The sequence below is a fragment of the Bombyx mandarina genome, chromosome 26 (assembly GCF_030267445.1).
Source record: "Bombyx mandarina strain Sakado chromosome 26, ASM3026744v2".
NCBI lineage: Eukaryota > Metazoa > Arthropoda > Insecta > Lepidoptera > Bombycidae > Bombyx > Bombyx mandarina.
This window is the reverse complement of record NC_143232.1, coordinates 2,897,958-2,916,746: the sequence shown is the minus strand read 5'-3', so window position 1 is coordinate 2,916,746 and position 18,789 is coordinate 2,897,958. Positions and strand designations below refer to the sequence as shown.

Below are 18,789 nucleotides of genomic sequence, written 5' to 3'. Positions count from 1 at the left end.
CCAGACCGATTATTATGACGTAAAAATTTCTAACATCATAATAATATAATTAAATTAATTTACTGTCTATTTTAGTTACCTATAGTCTACGAATAAATAGTTATTCGTAGCCTATAGTAGAATAAAAGTCGTTTTGTATTTTTCTTAATAGACGAGTATATTGTATTATGTTCGTAAATAAAATTAAATATGTATATTTCATGAATAAAATTTGATATTCATTTTTAATATTTTATAATTCATATTATTCCATGAATAAATAAAAAGTGTATTTGTTCGTTTTTATAAAAAAGTTATTTTCAAGCAGCCATCGTTAATTTGTTGTCTTTTATAGATTTATTTACAATGTGAATGGAGAGACATAATGGATGGAGAGACATAACCAGTTTTTGTGTTGAACCTGTTGAGCTGAGTTTGAAACTGTTAAGTTGTAATTAAAGAGCGGACGGTCAGCGTGGTATGGACATGTGATGCGTAGAGAGAAGTTGCATGATGACTAGGAGATGTAAGGAAATGGTAGTGCAAGGTAGAGGGGGAAGAGGTCGACCGAAGAAGACATGAATGGAGTGTGTGTGAGTGACAATATGAGAGAGAGAGTAGTGAGTGTTGAGATGACGGCTGATAGAAGAGAATGGAAGAGGAAAATTAGCTGTGCCGACCCCACCTAGTAGGATAAGGTGGAGAAAAAGTAGCAGAGGAGAATCTGTTAAGTGAGCTTTGATATGGTTTAACGATACTTTTTTTAGCATAAATGAGTGACTGAACTCGCTGCCCATCTGATTTTAAGGGGTTATCTGAAACCATAGACGTCGCAATAACGAGTGGTCGGTGACATCCCACTCAAGATACGAGGTCTAAGTTGTAGAGTATTGCGGCTGTCCCAATCCTTCAAATCATAATCATACTGATTCGCGACGTAGATAAGTAGGATGCTGGTGCCTACTAAGTCGTGCGAGTGTACAATACGGCCATCAGAAACTATCAAAGACTATCATACTTCTATAATCACAGATTTTGCCAAGACTACAGTTTTGACAAATATTAATAAGGAAAAACAATATTCAATATATTCTCAAATTGAGCACAGATTTTAAACAATAAAAAAGTTTGACAATAAACAAAAGACTAAACGTCTGTGTCTGTCAATTAAATGGTAGTGTGTCTAATGTTTTTTTTATTGATTTAATGTATTTATTATGCATAAAAAAAAAATTAACATGCTGCACTCCTTTGCTATAATCTCTATAATTGTGGGAAAATTTCATACTCCTCCGTCTGCTTTTTTTTATCCTACCTAAGCTGAGAGCCTTGACAGGCTATATCAGCGTAACCTTAACTAGTAGGTGAGCTCACGGGGCTCAAACCTGACGAAGTTGCTAAAACGAACCCTAGCAAGAGCCGTGCTTCGCAGAATCTACCACCGGATCGGAAACGCGACCCACTGAGAAGATCCGGCGAGAAACTCAGTGGGCTCTCCGTCTGCGCAATTTTCGTAAAAAGTGGGTCAAAGTCTTTGCTTTACGTATTAATACTATATATATATTCGATGATATAGATTACGTTTGGGATTTGAATACTGGTTCAAATCCTGAAGGCGCATCACTCGATAAAAGAACATCGGGCTGATTATTCGGGCGGCTATCTTATCTGTCAAGATTAATTTTGTCGTACTTCTGATACGCAGCAGTTAATAGTTTCAGTTAGAAAATCACTTACCTTTAGACCTCAAGTTTCAAAGGGACCGGCGCTGACTGTAATGTGGTTCTAACCTTTGGTGTCGGTTCGTGAGTTTATCGAAAATACTATTACATTACTTATTTCAAGGATTTATTATTAAAAACTTTTAATGTTAACAATTTAATGTAAGTACATCACAAATAGGTACTTCTAATAGCAGCTTAAATCATATAATTTATTTTAATAACAAAAAATATATATGACATTTTGAATTTTTTGAACTGATTCAAGATCTCCTTTCTAAAGTTAAGTAGCAGGGTGTCTGTGGAACCAAAATGATTTCAATCTTGAATTCAATCTTGGTGATGTCAGCAACAATTCGAAACTGGCGCAAGATGTGTACTAAGGTTGTCTTCATGCTCATCATTGCATATGTCCTACCTGATAATAAGATAGAAATAAAATGCATTTAAGAATTAGTACATTTGGACGCTCTGGAAACTTTTGATATTTGAAAACTTTACACGAGCTCACATTCCATTGTCGTATTAATTGGTTATCGAAGCCCATAGACGTGGTTGCCACCACCCAACCACCATCACCATTAAACTGTTACAAAAAAGTGAAACCTTACAACTCATGTTTCTAAGTGGGTGGCGGCATCTACGATGTAGATGTCTATGGGCTCCGGTAACCACTTAACATCAGGTAGGCTGTGAGCTCGTCCACCCATCTAAGCAATTAAAGAAGAAAAAGAAAACCCATGCAGAGGAATTATTATCTATAACGACTGTTCTATCCTTCAAACTGTAATGATTGATAGCATTGCGATACACGATATTTATTCATCCTTCAGTATTTTCCTAACAAGGTCACTTTGGCGTTATCATGAAAATCCAGAAACACCAATAAAATATGATATTTTTATCTTTCGGTGTTTGAGAGTCTAAATTTTAGTGTAAATTTTAATAAAATGCAAATCATAGAACCATAAACGGTTGAAGTAGAAGAAACACTAGAAGAAGAAAGAGAAATGTCGCACGTTATAATGGATATATATTACTGGAGATATAACCCAGGGTTGACGTTAAGCTGACGGCTGGTCATAAAACTCATGCTAAATTCCTATGCGGCTTAATAAGAGAACCAGCTGCGCCGACTCCACTTAATTTTGCTGGTGGTAAAACTTCATGTGAGTCCGCACGAGTAGGTACCACCACCCTGACTATTTCTGCCGTGAAGCAGTAATGTGTTTCGGTTTGAAGGGTGGGGCAGTCGTTGTAACTATACTGAGACCTTTAGAACTTACATCTCAAGGTGGGTGGCGCATTTAGGTTGTAAATGTCTATGGGCTCCAGTAACCACTTAACACCAGGTGGGCTGTGAGCCCGTCCACGCACCCAAGCAATAAAAAAAAATCGGATAAGGGCGATAAGAAAAATAGTAGTAGTAGTAGTAGTAGTATTCCTTCGTAGTAGGTAGTTAGTAGTATTCCTTCGTAGTAGGTAGTTAGTAGTATTCCTGGAAGTCGTTCGTGAATACGAATCTATGACAAAGACTTACCGATACACGCTCGCTTTCCTACGCCGAATGTAGCAAACGCGTAGTACACGCTTGGCACTCCGTCCGGCTCCAACCAACGCTCCGGTCTGAATTTGTCCGCGTCATCACCCCATATTGCGTGCCGGTTTATGCCGTAAACGTTAATTGCGCAGCCACGACCAGCCTTCAGCGTATAATTATCTGTATGGTCAAAGAAAATGGTTACTGGTTTTTGGTGGTTAATGTTGAGCCGTGCAATACACTTACACGCACGAGTCCCACCATCCTACCAATTTCTGTCGCGAAGCAGTCACGCCTTTCCATATACCATAGTAAACGGTACCCGGTTTGAATCTCCCGCCGTACCATTTCTTTATTTCCCAGTTCCGAGGAGACGAGGATGAAGTCATAACTTTATTATATAACGGCTGTCCTATAAACGGAACAAATGATTGGTTCGCGCTAAATTAGGCAGGACCGTGGTTTACAGCCGAACTCAAAACCTTTAATATCTAATATATATATTTTGGTAGGCAGCGACTTGACTCTGCCCCCTAATGCCCACTGAGTTTCTCGCCGGATCTTCTTAGTGGGTCGCGTTTCCGATCCGGTGGTAGATTTTGCGAAGCACGGCTCTTGCTAGGGTTCGTGTTAGCAACATCGTCAGGTTTAAGCCCCGGGAGCTCACCTACTAGCCCGGTGACGCTGACATGGTCTCTCTAGACCATCAGCTAAGGTAGGAAAAAAATAGATGCCAAAAATATATATTTGTGGTGTAGCGGAGAAAAGATATTTGATGATAGACAAAGCTTTCTATTAAGACATTCGTAAATGAAACATCAAAACGCACTTAGCAAAGTGATCAGATCCGTTAGTAGATTAATTCGCGAAACAGCTTCTCTTGAGCCGTTAGGTCTCCTTTGGAGGCGCTCGGGTAGCTGTTGGCAAATCCCACCCCTCCTGGCTGAGCCTTTACTCGTCCACCTGCTCTGATAATACTGGAAAGGCCTCCGGGCCACCAGTAACTACTCAAACATAAAAAAAACTTAGCAATTATTGTATTGAAAAAAAAAAACATAATCCGCTTACTTATCTTAACATCTTGGTCTAATTCCCTAAATATGATAGGAGCGATAGGATACAGTCTCAGGGATTCTTTAATTACTGCTTCTGTATAAACTAGTTTACTAAGGTCATCGCTTTCGACATCCCGCTCGGAATCGCCGAATACATTTTTTATTCTGTAAAAAAGATTGATGAAGACTTAGCAAAATGAAATTCATCAAAAAATTACAATATAAATCATTTCTTCTGTTTCGGTTTTGAAAATATCTAAATATGGAAAGATATAAATAAAAATAAATAAACTTACTCTTCGTACATTTTCTGTTGGACGTCTTGATACGTTCCCAAGTTCATCAGGACGTAAGTTAAAGTACAGGATGTAGTGTCGTATCCTCCGAACACGGCTGTATTCAGCTCTTCTAATATCTCTGGTCCAGTCAGAGAATCTTCTGCTGATAAATCTAAGAGTAGATCTAGCAGTGCCTTGAATTTTTTCTCTGCAATTAACAGTCATTTTTCACATTTACTGTTACTAGAGGTCCCGCAGTAGTCGAAATTCGACTATAATTGGAATTGTAAGTTTGTACACTATTATGATTGTATTTTATAATTCTATAATCATAAATTTCGCCAAGGCTACACTAAAAAAAATTATTAATAAAGACAAAAAATATTTAATCTATTCTCAATTTGACCACAGACGTCAAGAACAAAAGTTTGACAATAAATAGTATGCATGCGTGTGTGCGTCAAATACATGGTATGTAGTGTGTGTAATGTTTTCTTTATTGATTTAATGTATTTTTTATGCATTATTTTTATTAATAAATATTAGTATTGTGCACTTCTTCTCTATATTCTCTATAAGTGTGGAAAATTTCATACTCCTCAGTCCGCGCAATTTTCAAGGGATACAACGTTTTGCTTCACGTATTATTAATATATAGATTATTATCAATCAAGAACTGTCATTAACAACATACACAAAAGCTATGTGCGTAACTTCTGAATGTCTACTAAAGACTTCATGGGAACACTTAACGGCATTTACACGTTTAAATTTCACAATAATCGAATAATTACAATCTATTGTGAGAGACCTAGAGTCGAAACATTGCTAATGTACTATGAACCCGAAAATAATTGTAATATACTTGTAATAATATAATATTGTATTAATCTTAATATATATGTAACCTTAATATTAAGAAAAAATGATTTTATTGTAAAAAAGCGTGGGGCGCTTTTCAGGATATTATCAAAATAACCCTTCTACTCATATCTGTTCATAAAATATTTATACCTACTGATACCATGTACCCCACGCTTTTTTACAATAAAATAATTTTTTCTTACGCTATTTTTAATTCAAATTTATTAAAATTTATTTTCTATTTTTTATTGAAGTCGTCGTGGCCTAGAGGATAAGACGTCCGGCGCATTCGTGTTGAGCGATGCACCGGTGTTCGAATCCCGCAGGCGGGTACCAATTTTTCTAATGAAATACGTACTCGACAAATGTTCACGATTGACTTCCACGGTGAAGGAACGATGTTCGTGTAATAAAAATCAAACCCGCAAAATTATAATTTGCGTAATTACTGGTGGTAGGACCTCTTGTGAGTCCGCACGGGTAGGTACCACCATCCTGTCTATTTCTGCCGTGAAGCAGTAACGCGTTTTGGTTTAAAGGGTGGGGCAGCCGTTGTAACTGTACTGAGACCTTAGAACTGATATCTCAAGGTGGGTGGCGCATTTACGTTGTAGATGTCTATGGGCTCCAGTAACCACTTAACACCAGGTGGGCTATGAGCTCGTCTACCTATCTAAGCAATAAAATAAAAAGTTGGATTTTCTATAAAACCGTATTTTGTTAGTTTTTTTAAACTATTATTTATTTTTCAATTTTTAGTTAAATATCAATTTTTTCAATTTTTTTTTAATATTGAATTGTCATCGGTCCTTAATAAGTATACCAAATTTTAATGTCGAGTTAATTAGACGTTTTGAAGGGGATCAAAATCATGTTCAAAGATTCCTTTACATACTAACATACATACGTTTGAAACTAATAAAAGCGTTAAAAAATAGTCGGACTTATATCTCTATTTCAATTACAATTTTGTTTTTACAATTACAGTTTTGCTTAGATAGGTAGGTTAATGAGCTTACGTCTCTCCCGGTATTGAGTGGTTACTGCCGCCATCCACCTAAGGTTTGAGACTCAATTTGTATAGTAGAATGACAGCCATTCCTTCAAATCGAATTGTATACTGCCTGGCCGCAGAAGTAGGCTAAGTGAGGGGATCTACCGGTGCCAGCTCACAACCCCTATGCATCAGTAACATAGGCCGGTATTATGCAATAATTGTCAGCGAGATCTCAAGAAAAAGACAAGATTAATTTTATAATAAAATAGATCAGACTTAGATCTTACAATGTCAAGACTTATTAGACAAATTGTATTATGAAATTACCAGATTTTTTCGATTGTTCCGGTTGTTCTGTAGGGGACTTCATTTTCAGCAACGCTTGTTTCTTGTGGAGTACCTACGAAAAAACATAACAGTTTTTAATGAAGTACTCGGTTATATAGTTCGAAATGAAAATGATCTGATATTTCAGAGTCTGATCGCCTTCTACTTATAAGATTGCCTATCTTGCCATATATATGCCCATCTTGTCTGTTGAAGTAATTAATGGTTTTCAAGCCAAACTTTTACTTTTTTCTTTCACAGAGGAGTAAACGGTCTACCGGTTGCTTTTTTTTCCTATCCTTTTCTAGTAACCTCGAGGGGTTATTTTAGATTTACCGAACTATTTGTTGAGATCATGGGGCTTAAGCCGGGAGTGTTGCTAACACTGGCCCTAGCAAGAGCAGTGCTTCTCAGAATCTACCACCGGATCGGAAACGCAACTCATTGAGAAGATCCGGAGAACTGAGAAACTCAGTGGTTAGTGACTGTGAGTTAATTTACTTGTCGAGCCCTTCGTCGCAAACGACTGGTTCGACGAGGACGATGACCGGGGCTTGAGGTACCTAAAAGTACCCTTGATGGATCGGGAGGATCCGTAATGACGTGTAACCGGTTGTGAAATAGTTACTGGACCTCGTAAGCATCACAACGGGAATACCACAATTCACCTTCAGACTTATCGATATTGGTAATGACGTGTAACCGGTTCTGAAATTGTTACTGGACCTCATAAGCATCACAACGGGAATAGCGCAATTCACCTTCAGACTTAAGATCTATGTATCGATTTGAAAGTAATCGCAATTTATGCATAATGTTTGCGGTAAATGCAATTAACACCAGACCGTGAACTCACTAGGTCAGCTAAAGCAACAAATGAAAACTTACTTTATTCGTCATATCAGTCAAGACTTTGACGACATTATCCTCCTCTTTTTTTAAGGAAGTACAATAGTTATAAAGAAAATCGTTATGCAACCATATTTTACGGATTCGCTCTATTACAATAAACAGCATTTTATCGACAGCTATCATAAACTTCTTTTTGAATTCTAGATCACTGCTTTCTTCAATTCCAAATGTATTTTCTGAAAGAATCACAATTTACATCAAGATCTATTATCAAGGGACACAATTTAAAATAAATATGGCATATTATGTTTTAGGCATAAGTCGCCCAAAATATGTTTGTAACATGCATTTACTTTGAAATTCGCACTGTTTAATTTTACCTAAAAAAATTCAAATTAGCTGAGTGTTGAATGAGCACGGAGCAGCATACTCTTGTTATGAATTTAGTGGTCGGGTAAAAATCACTTGCTGCCACTAGTTTTTTAGCGTAGCGTTATGAGTTGAGCCTAATGAAAACAAGTTCCAATGACTGTTAGTGAAACTCTGTTAGGCTGTATAAGTACTGTGCTATGAGGTGAAAAATATCTCAAAAATGTCCAAATAGACATTGAAGAGGTGCTGATAAATATTCAGAGAAAATGGTATATATAATAATGAAAACTGACAGATCAAAACAAGAGGGATTCTACGATTTTTTCACTATTGGACGAAGTTTTTTGTTCCTGAACAATTATTATGCATAATACACTTTAAGAATGTGGGTGAATACATAAGGCCATAAAAAAGACTGAGGATGTAGAAACAGAGTGAGAAGAGAGGAAAAGAGATGAAGAAGCCTAACTGCAAGATTTTATCAAGGAAAGTTTACTACTACTACTAGCAATGAATGACCATCAGCGGTGAAAATCAGGACATAGAAGAAATTTGCACTACAGGTTTCTTGATCAGGAATTTGGAATCATTTAAATTTTCGCAATTTCATTTTACTACATTTGAAAACTTGATCTGAAATTCTGTGATATCTGAAAGAGAACACGGAATTCCTGAACACCCAAGGAAATCCAATCAGTGCGGAGAAGCCAACACAAATTAAATAAATTGGTTCATTCGTATTTAACGCAAGTACTTACGGCATATAGATTCCAAAGATACCACTTTGATTAAAGGTAAAACGTTCAAGGGTCCTTTATTCATTTCATCTCTGAAATGATTAATCAGTTTTTTGGAACCACTGTTGAAGACACCCATAAAGCTGTAAAGGACACGTAGATTGAACGACGGGCTCACAAGCTTGCGATGACGTTTCCACACTCCACCTTTAAATATATAAAAAACCTCATATATTTGGTTACCTCCTCACGATTTCACCAAAACTATGTTCGGTTTTTTAACTGCCTTGATCAGTCAATGATTAGATGAACCTAGAGAACTGAAATTCTTCCACTTCATATTTGATCATTCTGAAACATGGTAATTTATAAAAAAAAAGTGGTATGATGGAGGTACTGGAAAGCTGAAAACTGTTATTATAGACAATTGATCGCATACCTCAGGACGATTAGTGACTATCAAATGACAATTTTGGTGGCCATTCTACAACATTGAGCAAGTTTTAGCGACATATTTACCTGATGAAGTTAGAAGACCTTCTCGTAACCATCTCCTAAAGAACGAATAGATGTAATGTTTCGATGTCGTGCTATCTGCCACTGTGACCGCAGTTTCTGGATGCGTTATTACTAAATTGTAAAAAAAAAACAGAATCATTTAATCATTTGTGACCACACAAATCATAATAATTTTGAAAGGGGAACATAATGGCTGAAAAAATAAAACCATACTTAATTTACAGTGTTTTCTCTATTTTAATTCTGTTTGGATCTGACATTATATAGAAAATGTACCCACCACTGTACTGACATTAACGCATTCACATTTTGATAGCTTTAAAAGCCCCATATATTTGTTGGGGACTATTTGTTAGTTTTAGAGTTTGTTGATTTGGCTCCAAACTCTTTGAGAGATAAAAACTAATATTTGAAAACATATCAACACCGATATAATTACTGATACATTCAATATATTAATGTACCATCGCCAGTGCTAATTATCATGGTTACATTTCCATTAACCTATAGAAATCTTCGACATACATATGTGTGTTCAATTAAATCGGAAAAACTGTAGTATCCAAAAAGGCAATAAAATTAATATGAAAGAAATTATCTGCACAATACTTTTAAATCCTTTGTCTGCAACTTGTCAAAGCCTAAGTAACTTCTGCTATGTGTAATTATTTTTATAATTTTATTTATTTATAATATGTCTCAGTTTGACTTACTGTAGGTAGTTGCTGTCAATATTACCATGCGCACGACTGGCCCTTGCTTCTCTCCTTTTTTTGATAGCGTCACTATGTTGTTCCAGATTTCTGAAAATTAAATTATTACAGATGTTAAGCTTCCTAGTCGGGTAAAGTTGATGAGAAACGGTGTTCGGTTAAGTGACTAAAATATATTCAGATTATCTTCTTCTTTTTCTCCACCTTATCCCACTAGGTGGGGCCGGCACAGCTAATTTTTCTCTTCCATTCTCTTCTATCAGCCGTCATCTCAACACTTACTCCTCTCTCTCTCATATCGTCATTCACACACTCCATCCATGTCTTCTTCGGTCGATCTCTTCCCCCTCTACCTTGCACTAGCATTTCCACACATCTAGTCACATGCATCTTCTCTCTACGCAACCCATGTCCATACCAAGCAAACCATCCACTCTTTAATTTGTTGATTACCGGGGCTACTTTCACATTTTCTCTTATAATAATTAAAATTAAAATGCAAAGTGCTATCGACAGCCCGACAAACCTGAGACAGACTACCTTCGTTGTAATATAATTATCGCTTTAAAATATATGTTAAAACTTTTTTTTTATTGCCCTTGTAGGCAGACGAGCATACGGCCCACCTGATGGTGAGTGGTTACCGTCGCCCATGGACTTCAGCAATGCCAGGGGCAGAGCCAAGCCGCTGCCTAGAACTGAGACCTTAGAACTCACGTGTGATGATGGGTGGCGACAATTACGTTGTAGATGTCTATGAACAATGAAAAAGACCATCACCATCATCATCATCATCAGCAGTTAGACGTCCACGTCTGAACCTAGTACTTCCCAAAGGTTCGCTACAATGACAGGAACCCACAGAACACAGCCCACTGAGTTTCCCGCCGGATCTTCTCAGTGGGTCGCTTTTCCGATCCGGCGGTACATTCTGCGAAGGTTCGTGTTAGCAACAACGTCAGGTTTGAGCCCCGACGCGAGCGAGCGAACTCACCTACTAGCTCGATGAATCTAGAATAAACCCTCAAGGTTACTAGAAAAGGTAGGAAAAAAATTAAAAATTAATAATGACCGGTCCTATGCAACTCACATCCTACGCTTGTTATTCTACCAGATGAGAGATCTACCCAGGTTGGGTTTTTCGGTACGCAGTCGCCACTGGAGAACTTATTGGCTCCAGTGGCCATCTATCTGTTCCTTGTGCCCTGCCCACTCCCACTTCAACCTCGGCACTCCTTTGGACTGTGTCGGTTGTTTTGGTTCTCGTACAAATGTCCTCATTCCTGATTGGATCTCGACGGGGAGACTCAAACATAGACCGTTCCATTGCTCTATGAGCCCTCTGAAAAGGCCAAATGCCGCAGTGTCTCAAGACGAACAGTGTATGTTTTCAATGATGAAATCTGACACTGAGACAAGGTCGCTAACAATGGGTATTAAAAAAATAAAAACAAAGCTTAACCCTAAATTGAGAATCGCCTGCACGATGTAATTTGAGGTACCTAGATATAATATTTGAATAAAATTATCAATAATAGTTATCCGTGCTATTTTACATCCCTAGATTTCTGAGTTTTTATTTTTTATGGCTTCGATGGATAGACGAGCTCACGGCCCACCTGGTGTTAAGTGGTTACCGGAGCCCATAGACATCTAAAACGTAAATGCGCCACCCACCTTGAGATATGTTCTAAGGTCTCAGTATAGTTACAGCGGCTACCCCACCTTCAAATCGAAACGCGTTACTGTTTCACGGCAGAAATAGTGGCGGTACTTTCTGGTGCGGACTCACAAAAGGTCCTACCACCAGTAATTACGCAAATTATAATTTTGTGGGTTTCATTTTTATTACACGATGCTATCCCTTCACCGTGGAAGTCAATCGTGAACATTTGTTAAGTACGTATTTCATAAGAAAAATTGGTACCCGCCTGGGATCCGAACACCCATGCATCGCTCAAAAGCTATAAATATATAAATTCAGTTATAAATATATTATGTTCTTAATTTTTTCAGTGTTATAAATAGATAGCTTAACCAATGCCGATCACACATATAATTAACCTACTATTGAGAGATTTAATATAGAGTATATTCAAAAACAAAAGTAAGCTCTGAAAGGCACTTAGGCATAGTGATTGGTACTGAATTACAAAATGCTTTAAGTAATATATTTTCTTTTCTATTTTGATATCGACAACGTTTTCCTGTAAAGATGCGAAAAATACCGGTTTCGATTTATTTTTATTGAAAATATTAAAGTTTTTAATAGCTACTAAAAAAAGAACAGCAAAACCATTGAGAGACAGGATAAATAAGTTCTCGACTGTTTTGTTTATACCTATTTAAATAAAGACGATTAAAGTAATACTCACGGGCAGTACTGCAAAAGAGATAAAATAGGTGGCCAACCACAGGACGATAGTTGACCAACAGAGGAGGATCATCGCTCCGTCCTTTTTTGACTAGCGCAGAGTATAACACAGCCAAACTTAACAAAAAAATGAAAAAAAATAGCGAAAATAACATATTTGCTAGAAAATTGAAAATTTAAATGGCAGTTGTTGCCTTTGACTCTTAGTGAACTGGAATGAAGAGTTGAAATGATTGTATTTATATTTATACAGGGGCTGTTTATTGTTTTACGTCAATTCAATTTAACGAGGGCGGGAGGACAGTGAAGGTTCCGTAGGCTTTTTTATTTTTTATTGCTTAGATGGGTGGACGAGCTCACAGCCCACCTGATGTTAAGTGGTTACTGGAGCCCATGGACATCTACAATGTAAATGCGCCACCCACCTTGAGATATAAGTTCTGAGATCTCAGTACAGTTACAACGGCTGCCCCACCCTTCAAACCGAAGCGCATTACTGCTTCACAACAGAAATAGGCAGGGCGGTGGTACCTACCCGCGCGGACTCACAAGCGGTCCTACCACCAAATTTTCTCAAATAAATTGAAACATTTTACAGTTTTTTGTGCTGGCCAGGTAAGTGGTTACTGTGTTCTTCCACTTATCAACTCACAACTCCAGCATATGGGGTGGTGATTTACCTTCCAGGAAAAAAGGATTTTTTTTTTATTGCCGTAGACCGTAGGCAGACGAGCATACAGCCCACTTGATGGTGAGTGGTTACCGTCGCTCATGGACGTCAGCAATGGCAGGGCAGAGCCAAGCCGCTGCCTACCTTTTAATACTCTCCACAAGCCTCATTTGAAGAAGGACATGTAATAACGCGCAGGAAACACCGTGGAGCGGAGCTTCCAAAGCCATATGGTAGGTGGCAAAAAAACGCATTGTGGATGAACGCAGTGGTTCTAGGTAGTATGGATGAACTCTACTCCGGTGGCAGGCGGTGCCATGGTAAAAACGAGATGATGGTATCATCTCAAATAATTCCTCAGAAGCTCAAATCTGGTTTATGCCTATATACACGAACTGGCCTTTCTGACTACAGAATCTGAATGTTATGTGTTCAATAAGACTTAAGCTACAGCTGTTAATAAATAAAATTTAAAATAAATTGTCTTCAATAATAAGCAGTCCACCGAACCCAAAAATGATTATACCTATTTATTTTTCATTTGTGACTCTTAAGGTTTTTCTGACCAAAAAATATTATCGTAAACGTTTTGTATCATGAATATTTTGCGCATTCTGCCATTATTTTTCTCCAACAAACCAACAATTACAAACGACCACAAAAAATACTATATCTAGATTTTGGAAGGAATAAAAGAACAATTAAAACGGACGCAAAATAAAAATTAATAGTGTTTTGTTTTATTCAATACTTGTCTCTGTTATAGGAAATTTAGTTGTGAAGTGAAGATAACGCCGAGCTCGTGGTGCCTTGACTCTGTAAGTCGACAGTCGGAAATTTTATTATTGTTATATAATTTTATTAGGTATTATTTATGCTGTATTTATTACTTGAAATAATTGACAATACAATTGAAGTGTTTATTGTCTTTTCCTCGCCTGATACCGAAGGTCGTGCAAGTAAATAAATCAGTATCTATGAGCCTACAGGGGTCCGTTTAGTCTACATCACCAGCCCGTCGACTTTCTCGTTTCTCAGTAGGTTGCGATTTCCTCCTTGAGCTGTTAAGCCTCACTCAGAAGCACTCGGATAGTTGCTAGAAACATCCCGCTTGACTAAGTTTAGAAGTCGTCGTGGCCTGCGGAATAAGACGCCCGGTGCATTCGTATCTAGCGATGCGACTGTGCCGGTATTCGAATCCCGCGAGCAGGTACCAAATTTTCTGATGAAATACGTGTTTCACAAATGACTTCCAGGATGAAGGAATAACATCGTGTAAAAGTTCCGTAGAACAAGTACCACCATCCTGCCTATTTTTGCCGTGAAGCAGTAATGCATTTCAGTTTGAAGGGTGGGACAGCCATTGTACAGAAAACGGAGACTTAGAACTCAATGTCTCAAGATGGGCAAGAGCTTTTACGTTGTTGATGTCTATAAAAATTTAAGCTCTTCCACACATATTAGCAATTACAAGAAATAAATCCACGAATTCGCACACTGATTCTGATGATGAGCTACCAGTACACCCTTTATCCTAAAAAAAGCCAGTGCCAGTCCTGGTCGAAAGCCTGCTGTACCACGTGATAGATTGAGCTAGAATGCTGGGTCAATGTAGTCTTAGTGGCAGAAAGCTGCTTAGATCTGCGACTTAGAGACACGAGTTTGATTTTGATTCCTACTGTATTTTGTAGCGTACGTTCCATGGGGCGTGTTCTGAAGCTTATTTAGCATAATATCAATTGTCACTGGACCAGGGTTTATTGCTGCTTCCAGGAACCACTGCGCTCATCCTCAGTCCGCTTCCAACAATTATTGTGGCACGTCGCTTTGTCTTTTGCCTTTCAACGGATGAACTCCCCTCCCTTAACTTTTCTATACGCAATGGCCCCTTCTTAGAACAAGGTTTTAGATTCTTAAGCAGTAAGGAGCATTTAGCCAAAACCCTAGAAGCCGCCTATTATTAGGTGGACTTGTGACTTATTGATCTGCTATTACAAATAATCTAAGAAGGCCAAGCATCGCTTCATTCACGTCTTGTTAAGTCGGTGTCGGCGACAGAAGATGTCACCCTACCCGGCGACATCTCGAGGCAGGTCGAAATTTCAACAATATTTTAAAACGGTTGTCCGACAATTCATATTGATTCACATACCGCTTCGTACTAGAAATAATCGCGACTATTCACAGAAAATGGTATTTCCGGCTCAAATAAAGTCTCTTCCAAATTGTAACTATGCATAATAAATTTTAACGAGCCATTAAACTGAACAATAACAACCATTAAATGAAATTGTTATTCATTAAGATAAGATTTCCATCATATATTTTTGATATAAAGCCAAATTTTGTTTTTAATTTCCCAAATCATTTAATTTTAAGTATCCTTGGTTAAAGCCACATACCACTTGCAATTCGGAGGATTTAAATTAAACAATGTTTGTGCCCTGAACATTTTAGATAATATTTTTATTGCCTTAGAAGATAGTCAAGCAACGGTGAATTATCGGAAACTCATTAAACGTAAAAAAAATCATAAGAGCTTGTTGAATAAACCGTCAGAAAATACAGTAATGAATAGTTCATTTAAGCTGGAGTGGTAATTATGGAGTAATACGAACTCGGCTTCGATGATAGCTGGTGCAATAATAAAATAGAGATAATGGGATATTAAGTTTTTTTAGGAGTGTTTCCCATAGAACTGAGTCTCTCAGAGAGATTCTAAGCAAGCCGTGGGAACGGAATTACGGATACCTAATCGTAGTTACAGAATCCTGCACATAACTGATACAAAAAAATAAAAAAAAACATTCACTAGACATAAAATCTTATTTAAATTAATATTATCTATATATTAATACATACGTGAAGCAAAAACTTTGTGTCCCTTTTTACGAAAATTGCGCGAACGGAGGACTATGAAATTTTCCACACTACTTTTTTAAATAATGCATAAAAAATACATTAAATCAATAAAGAAAACATTACACACACTACATACCATGTATTTGACGCGCACATGCATGCATACTATTTAATATTTATTGTCAAACTTTTGTTCTTGACGTCTGTGGTCAAATTGAGAATAGATTAAATATTGTTTGTCTTTATTAATATTTTTTTATAGAGTAGCCTTGGCGAAATTTGTGATTATAGAAGTATAAAATACAATCATAATAGTGTACAAACTTACAATTCCAATTAATTATAGTCGAATTTCGACTACTGCGGGACCTCTAGTAAATGTAAAAACATACGGTTGGAACTTATAACCTCCTTCTTGTGTTTTGTGGTGGCTTAAAAATGAGATAGAAACATGTGTGCGACTTACACGGCTTGTCTTAAGTTATGTTTTACTGCCCCTGTTGGCAGACGAGCATACGGCCATCCCATGTCCTAATGGTGTATGGTTATCGGCGCTCACGGACATCAGCACACCCCATGGAACGTACGGTACAAAAAACAGAGAAACCGAAGTCCCTCTGTAGACCCAGAGGCTCCAACTCATCCGATGGGATTATCGAAAATCCGAACGATACTCTTCTAAATTGAGTAAAATGGAAATAACTAGTAGGTATTTGGGAGCCTCTACCCAAAAGTAGGAGGAACGTACCACGTTGCTCTGTAGAGCCCACCACTACTTGTAAATAAACTTGACATGACACTAAGTAAATAGTAAAAGAAATAAACTTGATACCTAGACACAGGAGTTCTAAGTCTCAGTTTTTCAGAACAACGGTTGTCCCGACCAAACCGAATAATAAACATAAATATTAAAATAAAACCTGTTACAAGCTACATTAATAATTTGAATAAATATTGTAATTGTTTCAAATTATGTTGATGGCGCCATCTACTTTATCAGACTGAATAATGAAAATGTGTATTTATATGGAAAATAATTTATGGGAGTCAAGTAAATTGACTAAAATATTTACTTTGAATATTAAGCAAAGTTCAATCAACTGTTTCGCATTAATTGCATTTGTTTGTATAAAGGAAGTTGTAGTTGCTATAACCCTCACAACAAATGAAAGGCCGACTTTATTTTCCCTTACCTACCTAGGCGGCACTGAAAATTTCGGGAATTATCGAAGTGACACAACATTACTATTTGAAAATGTATTTATTGCTTTTCGAAGTATTCTCCGCGAAATTTGACACATTTTTCCATACGATGGAACCAATCATTGAAGCAACCATTCCATTCGAAAGTTGAGGTCTCCAAAATGGCCGTTTTGTAGGCGTCCACAGCTTCTTCAGGTGATGAAAATCTCTGTCCAGGCAATTTATTCTTTATTTTAGGGAAAGTATAGAAATCATTAGGGCTTAGGTCGGGGCTGTACGGCGGATGGTCTAATAATTCTATGTTTTCTTGCTCTAAAAACTCTTTTGTTCTGTGCGCGGTGTGAGAACTCGCATTGTCGTGATGGAGGATGATGCGGCGGTTGCAGTTCTCTTTACGGAGTTCAGAAACGACCTGTGGCAAACAAATGCTAGCATACCATTCTGCATTAACCGTTCTTTGTCCCTCAAGAGGAATAGTCGTAACATGGCCGGTTTTGGAGACAAACGTGGCCACCATTTTTTTTGCAACACTCCGTGAACGAACATTTTTTGTTGGCTTTAACTCATTTTCGAACACCCAAACTCGTGACTGGTTTTTTGTTTCGGGTTCGTACGCGTATATCCAGGATTCGTCACCTGATACAATGTTGTATACAGCATTTGAGGATCCTGCGTGGAATCTTTCGAGAGTTCTGACGCACCAAGTAACGCGAGCCGCTTTTTGCTCTTCACAGAGCGAATGCGGTATCCATCGGGAAAACAACTTTTTTACACCTAATTGTTCATGCAAGATTATTTGTATTTGACTCATGCCAATGTTGCCTAAAGTTGCCTGAATTTCGCGGTATGTCACATGTCGATCTTCCTCAATCAGCTTACGCACAGCATCAACGTTTTCTTGGGTGACTGCAGTTTTTGGACGACCTTGACGGGGATCATCACTGAGCTTGACACGTCCACGTTGAAACTCAGCAAATCAGCGATAAATTGTGGTTTTGGATGGGGCTTCATCACCAAATGCAGAAATCATCCGGTCAACACACTGTTTTTGTGTTAAACCACTTCGAAAGTCATAATAAATCATCGCTCTTGAATTTTCTCGAGTCAATTCCATTTTCTCAACGACTAAACAAGTTTGAAAAAACCTCGTGGTAAGACCGAGAATCTTTTTTTAAATAAATAAATGGTATTCGATTTTTAAAACCAAGGGGTTTTCAATTAAAAAGATTTTAATATGACAGGAACAGTGGAAATATTCCATTCCCGATACTTTTAGTGCAGCCCTCGTATTCTCGAGTAAGCCTAAGAGGCTATTCCAGCAACGCCCGGACGGCCATTAGCCCTAGCATGAGCAGTGCTTCGCAGAATCTACCACCGGATCGGAAACGCGACCCACTGAGAAGATCCGGCGAGAAACTCAATGAGATGTGTCTATGGATTAGTTCGCTCGGCAGCTCGACAAGGATGGTGACCGATGCTTGGGGGTCGAATGATTGAATTTTGTGTTTAACATTAGATATATACCTGCACGTAGCTGGAATAGTCCCTTGGCTACCAGTGACGTAGGTATGTAGGGAAAAAAAGAAGCTAGAGAAGATCAGGCGAGAAACTCAGCGGGCTGTATCTATGGGTTAGTTCGCTCGGGGAAGATAAAGGACGGGAAAGGCTGAGTGTTTGAAAATGAAAACAGTGATTTTTGTAGTATGCACGTATTGAAATTTAGGAA

The 18,789-nt window shown here is 37.8% G+C and overlaps 1 protein-coding gene across 1 annotated transcript; it reads right to left on the bottom strand.

Annotated features, from left to right (window-relative positions):
- Window positions 1-1,828: 1,828 nt before the first annotated feature.
- LOC149499774 (cytochrome P450 4C1-like) lies at window positions 1,829-12,516 on the bottom strand. Its single transcript, XM_089738783.1, has 10 exons — window positions 12,330-12,516; window positions 9,955-10,044; window positions 9,242-9,352; window positions 8,744-8,929; window positions 7,650-7,849; window positions 6,762-6,834; window positions 4,592-4,781; window positions 4,309-4,460; window positions 3,241-3,420; window positions 1,829-2,118 (listed from the first exon to the last, which is right to left on the bottom strand). The coding sequence occupies exons 1-10, from the start codon at window positions 12,481-12,483 to the stop codon at window positions 1,964-1,966; spliced, it is 1,491 nt and encodes a 496-aa protein (XP_089594909.1). The 5' UTR covers window positions 12,484-12,516; the 3' UTR covers window positions 1,829-1,963.
- Between the last annotated feature and the right edge of the window lie 6,273 nt (window positions 12,517-18,789).

Excerpts from the sequence above, each read along its gene's own strand:
- LOC149499774 (XM_089738783.1), bottom strand. The coding sequence starts at position 12,483 with ATGTTATTTTCGCTATTTTTTTTCATTTTTTTGTTAAGTTTGGCTGTG. Across the intron at positions 6,835-7,649 it reads TGACTGATATGACGAATAAA|GTACTCCACAAGAAACAAGC; the intron begins GTAAGTTTTCAT and ends GTTTTTTCGTAG. Across the intron at positions 3,421-4,308 it reads AGACCAAGATGTTAAGATAA|ATAATTATACGCTGAAGGCT; the intron begins GTAAGCGGATTA and ends TTGACCATACAG.